At 43.8% G+C, this 5,878-nt stretch overlaps 1 protein-coding gene across 2 annotated transcripts in view; it reads right to left on the bottom strand.

The window, feature by feature from the left end:
- Positions 1 to 213: 213 nt before the first annotated feature.
- Positions 214 to 5,878, bottom strand: part of LOC137884714 (zinc finger protein 638-like) — an 18,280-nt gene continuing 12,615 nt past the window's right edge. For both annotated transcript variants that reach the window (XM_068726673.1, XM_068726671.1), the window contains exons 14-23: positions 5,491 to 5,628; positions 5,100 to 5,264; positions 4,507 to 4,944; positions 3,895 to 4,392; positions 3,639 to 3,806; positions 3,297 to 3,537; positions 2,610 to 2,870; positions 2,142 to 2,261; positions 1,865 to 1,986; positions 214 to 516 (exon numbers count right to left, since the gene is read on the bottom strand). In XM_068726673.1, the coding sequence (XP_068582774.1) occupies positions 469 to 516; positions 1,865 to 1,986; positions 2,142 to 2,261; positions 2,610 to 2,870; positions 3,297 to 3,537; positions 3,639 to 3,806; positions 3,895 to 4,392; positions 4,507 to 4,944; positions 5,100 to 5,264; positions 5,491 to 5,628 (2,199 nt within the window). In that variant the 3' untranslated portion in view covers positions 214 to 468. The remainder of the gene's footprint in view (positions 517 to 1,864; positions 1,987 to 2,141; positions 2,262 to 2,609; positions 2,871 to 3,296; positions 3,538 to 3,638; positions 3,807 to 3,894; positions 4,393 to 4,506; positions 4,945 to 5,099; positions 5,265 to 5,490; positions 5,629 to 5,878) is intronic.

Raw genomic sequence — 5,878 nt, 5'->3', positions numbered from 1 at the left:
ATCAATGATCTGTAGGAATAAAACATCATCATGGATTTCTAAAAGTTCTATTTGCTCCCTTTTTTCTTTTGTGCGGATCCGACCCGTGATCGGATCTGAACCGTGAGTTTTATGATCCATTGCAAAACTACTCTGTGTGGTCAAAACTGCTTTAAAGCCTCTCCATGTTGTTTTCCCGTCAAAGCTCTGAGCATACACCACAAACACTGTGAATGAGTGAAAACAGACCATTTAGTCAAACGTTTTATTGACTGTGCACAGTCCTTACAGCCAGCCATCTTCCACTGTTCCCACTTTCTACTCATTTCTCTTAATTGTACATGAAAAATCTATACCACATATTCAAGGACATGAGACTAATCTACATCAATATGAGAATCTGGACCCTTAGTGAGAAATGAAGAGACAATACAACAGGAGGGGAATGGTGAATTCAGTCAAGATTTTCATAGACGCATTCAGGTGGAGTCAGGTTTGAGGAGACACATTCGCTGGGTTTGTGGTCTTCAAGTATTTCTAGAAGAGAATGAATAGGAAACTGGATTAGACCGGAATATTCTGGCCTCTTTGAGACCAAACAAGTCTGATGACATTGAAAGCTGTATTACAATAAGTGTCCAAAAGAGTGAAGGCTGGGGAATGCCCCATTAGACAAAAAACAATTTGACTCCTCATGATCTTGATTGCACTGACTAACTCTACTTTACAGACTTTACTTTGTTTAGTGTATTTCTCCAATGGCACAGACTCCAAATTAGCTTTGGTCACTTAATACTTATGCTGAAATAAAAATAGTCCTTGAATTTCCTGTATGGGTGGAATGACACAAATGGACTTGTACAACAAGCTCAGGAGCAGAGAGGATGTTCTGATCAAACATCACCGTTGACTACAATTTATGACCATAAAGACGAATGGCCACGTAGAGCCACAACAGAGTTTTGGGAAGAAATGATCGCTTATCTGTTTCATTTATTTCTAGACACACAACCTGTGATGTGCCCGTTGTTATAGAGAAGAGGAGAAAGATGGAGTCAGTTGACACTTGGCTAAGCCCCGCCCCCCGCTGCTACTCCATCAAGCTGTCAGAGCTATGTTACCATGGAGCCCACACTATCACTAACTACACTCACTGAAGAAATATTATATTCATATTATCTAAAAAGTGATTTAGCAAAAAACAGGTTAATGTTTTAGAAACATATAGTCTATGGAGCACAGCTGGATAGTAGTCGGGCCTTAGCGATGGTCAATTCCATCTTAAATGCTCAAACACATTGAAAGTGTCTGACGAGCATGTTTTGAGGTACACCTATTGTTGTAAATGGACAAACTATCTTTTTAGAGAAAGCTAAAAGAAATGAAAAGCTAAGGATTTCTCCAGAGGATATTTACTGTTGCTTTCATTGGTTCAAATGGTGAACGTCCCCAGTGGTAGGTCACATCAGCTGTCACTTAGCGACACTACTTAGTGTGACTTGATGGCTGGTGTCTGTACTGAACAACTGCAACAGCCATGAGTCTTCCATTTAGTGGATTGTGTGATGCCAATTCCACATTATCTGGTTAAACTTTCATTAGTATCATGTCAGTAATAGAAAAGATAAGGTGCTAAATGGTTTCTGTAATATAAAAAATTTTGCCAACGTAGCAACCTTTTCCTAAAACACTGCTGGTTCTGTGGTGTAGCCATTTCAAATCTGATGCCGTTTCAACCTTTCAGTGCATTTGGGCCTTAACAGTATATCCACACAGATAACTGTGTGTGTGTGTGTGTGTGTGTGTGTGTGTGTGTGTGTGTGTGTGTGTGTGTGTGTGTGTGTGTGTGTGTGTGTGTGTGTGTGTGTGTGTGTGTGTTGCCTACCTGTAGGTTCTCATAGTGTTTGAGGGTCTTGCAGTGGTTTTTCTCAGCCTCTTTGGCTCCATTGAAGAACCTATTACACACTTTACAGAAGAAACCCGTCTTTGGGACCAAGAACTCCATACCTGTGGACAAACACACAAAACATGGAGTGAACTCTATCAGCTGATGACCACTGTCAGATAGTCAGACATTGTGAACATGCATGTAAGAAACAGATGAACACGATAGTGAAAGTGTAATGGTTGACATGATGAGTAAATACAGACAAGTGTCTTACCAACTGGGCTGCTGGGGTCAAAAGGAGGGAGGGAGCAGTCAGTGGGAGTGTCTCTCTTTAACTTCTTCTTCACACTCTCCTCTTCGCTGTTTGCTTGATCTTCAGACCTCTCATACTTTCCTGCGAGAGACAGATACCCATTTAAAATCTGGAACAGGGACTAAAAAGCCCTGGTCGTGGTTTTACTCGGCAAGCTTATCCAGATAAGCTAGTAATCATGGTTTTTCATCTTGGTGTCGTCATTACTAAACACCTGCATCTATTCTAGCAGCTCCGAACCACAAAGATGAGGCGCCATATTCAAGATGAAGTCAATTAGGACACGAAGCATTAAAGTGTCAGCCATACAATTGTCATTTCTCACGTCCACATTTTCTCAACCAATTCAAGTAAAGATGTGTTGGTAACTAGCCTGCTGATTCTCTACCCACTAAGGTACTGCTGACATACAAATCAAGTAAACCATACCTGTCTCCACAGAAGGAGCTTCTTTGTCCTTTTCATCCTGCTTCTTCTTCTCTTCCTCTGTTTTGTCAGACACCATCTCTTCCGTCTTAGCCTCACTATGATTGAGTGCATTCTTCTCATTCTCTTCTTTCTCCCTCTCTGAAGTCACTACTCCTGTTGGTGGGCTGTTTGGGGAGGCTCCAGCTGGAGCAGCTGAAGCTGCAGGTGTGGGAAGCGGTTCAACTTCAGTGGTGGATTCCAGAGAGTCTGTCAGTGTGGCTTCTATGGAATAATGACAAAAACATCTTCAAAAATGAAGAAAAACACCCCTTCAAATTCAAGAAAAATATCTAAGATGTTTCCTTTAATTCATTACTAGAGATGCACTGATCAGCTGATCACTCTCATATGTCCTGCACACAGCAATATTAGAGAGACTATTACCTGTTCAACTTCCTAACACTAGCTCTAAGCAGCTTCAAATCTATATTTAAAACTACTAATGCCAAGGTTCTTTAATTCAAAGACTGTGTTTTTCTGCAAATAAACACTTTAGATAACAATCAAAAAGTTAAAGGATAAAATATAGCATTGACTTTGTGACGGTGGGAAAAAGGATTTTAGAAACAAACTTTGCAGATTATTATTGTTTTTTTATCATAATCGGATAAGAAAATTGTACTCGGTGCATGGAGTAAGAGAGAGTACCTGTCTCAGTGATCTGGGTCTTGGGTGCTTCTGGTCGACATGTTGAAGCGTGCGTTTGGCTGGGTGAGGAATCAGCTTGTGAAGTCGCTGGGGAAGCTGCAGCAACAAGTGTTAAATCTGATGACTCTAAAACATCTGAAGTCTCCGCTGTGGACACAGTCACAGGCTCAGACTCCGATACGTGCTCATCACACTTCACCAGGGTTGCTGGGGTGTCTGACACTGTTGTTTCCGTGGGAACCTCCACAAACAGAAAACAGGAAGAGGACCGTGATGTCAGTAAATTGTGGAGATTTAAATCACAAACTCTAATAAACATGCAGAGAAGACTTTCACGTGTACCCCTGGAGTTTCCTGTTGGACAGATGAGGGAGCATCCTCTCCTCCCTCCGTGGTTTCCATGGGAACAGAGGGGGAAGGAGAGGAAGGAAGGTCATTCACATCTCCAACTTCATCTACCGTCACAAAGTCACTCAAGTTGAATGGGAAGTCATCAAACTCCTCCTCCACCTGATTCCACGACAGGACAAAAGCATAGAAGTGAGGATAAGAATAAAGAGGAGAGTGAACACTTTGTGACCCGGCTGTGCCTTCTCACCATTTCGGTCTCTGCTTCAGAGTTGTTGTTGTACCGTTCATCCCTCCAGGAGCTCTGCTTGTATCCCTCTGACCTGCAGGATGACCTCGACCCTGACAAACCTTCACTGTACACTCTCTTCCTCTCCCGCCTCTCCTTTTCCCTCCTCTCCTCCTCCCTCTTCTCCCTCTCCCTCCTGGCCCTTTCATGACGCTCCCTCTCCCGCTTGGTCCTCTCCTTCTCCCAGTCCCTCCTCTCCTTCTCCCTCCTCTCTCTCTCCCTCGCCTCCTTCTCCTTTTCTGCCTCCCTCTCTTTTAGCTCCCTCTCCTGCTTCTTCACCTCCTCCTCTGTGGGATTGTTGGCTAGCTCTTTTGTCTCCTTTGTTGCTTTGTCACCCTGCTCTGTCTCCATTTGTGTTTCCCCCTGTTCCCCGTTGGTGGGAGCTGCTGTGTTGTTGGAATGACTGACGGTTCTTGTTCGGCACTCCACAAGCAGTGCGTTAACCATCTCCTGAGTAACCTGATAAAACAGGGACCAGAAAGAGATGTCAAAACTCACAAATATCAATTCATATGTTGGAGGTTTCTGAACTTTGCTACACAATCTGACTCCAACAACAGGAGGATATTTTACCTTAGGGAGCTCTGGCATGGCCGCCTCCTGGGGAGCTGCTTTGCCATCAGAGCTAGATGTCTTTGTCTCTTCACCAGGAGGAGTCTTGTCATTGCCTGCTGTGGATGCATTGACACCTCTGTTCTCTTCTGCTGTCTCCATGACAGTTTCAACAGCTGATCTTTCCCTCATGTGTGTCTCCAGGTCTGCTTCTGGTGCAGTCAAAGAGTCAGAAACAGCAGCAGTAGGCGCGTCTTTTTCGACGTCGTCATCTTGGCTCCTGTTTTCTCCCAAAGCTTCGTCTTCACCAACTGTCTCGTCGGTGCTCTTCATTTTCTCATCCTGCCAATCGCCATCTTTTTCAATCTCCTCCAATAGACATTCAGAATTCTCTTTTTGTGCCGTCTCCTCTTTGTCTGTAGCTGCTGCTTGGCTGCCTTTGCCCGTTGCAGGTGTATCCTACGATCAGAGACAGGGAGGTATTGATCGTGTCGCATCAAACCCATGCATTAAGTGTTTGATACGAGTTTAAGCTGCAGGAATGTATGGCAGCAGTAGACAAAGGATGTTCCATAATTTATGACCACTGCAAATCAATGATCAAAGTTACCAACCTCAGATGAATCAAGGTAAGCAGTGATGACTTTGGTCTGTATGTTGGCTTTGGGGTCAGGCTTGCGGGAGAAGAACAGCGGGTTATTATGGATGATGCACGGAAACGTCTGGAAGCGTTTGTACACAGACAAGGCCATAGCTGCAGTTGCCATCTCACAAATGACCTGAGCAGGAAGAGACGTATAATCAGGTCAGCAGCATATGGGATGTCTTTGCCTGACAAATAAAGAAGTGAGACGTGACAGATATGTGGAGAGAACACATTCTCAACCCAGGCCATAGCTGTGACTGAGGGCACTCATACTGCAAAGGAGCTTTTAGATACAACCAGCAAGGTTCAGGAGATAATGGATTAGCATGTTTGCAGCTGCACAGACGAACAGCCCTTACTGTATTGTTAAGCACTAGGGTCTTGATGACGGTGCCAAAGCGTCGCACCAATTTCTGGACCTCAGAGGAGCCGGACGGCGTGTTGGGAACATTACTGATCACCAACAGGCAGCTCCAGCCGACTGGAACGGAACTCTCCTGCAGGATGCAAAATCATTACCAGTTCAGCAATGTAACAATCACTTCAAAGTATACGAAAGTTAGTCTGACAAATGCATTATGTCAATAAATGATGGTTTCACAGCCCCTTGAAACCAAACATATGGGAACCACATAAAATATTGTTTTGTTTGTTAATTCACTTTTTGTCTAAGGTCAGAACCTCAAACAAACCCTTTCCAGTTCACTGTGAGGTAGCTTAATTTAGATTGGTAAGTGCGATGGGAGC

Source organism: Cebidichthys violaceus, unplaced genomic scaffold (assembly GCF_023349555.1).
Source record: "Cebidichthys violaceus isolate CVI_PGR_0920_01 unplaced genomic scaffold, fCebVio1.0.p SCAF_4, whole genome shotgun sequence".
NCBI classification, from domain to species: domain Eukaryota; kingdom Metazoa; phylum Chordata; class Actinopteri; order Perciformes; family Stichaeidae; genus Cebidichthys; species Cebidichthys violaceus.
The sequence above is the reverse complement of the archived record's forward strand: the minus strand, read 5'-3'. Positions and strand labels throughout refer to the sequence as shown.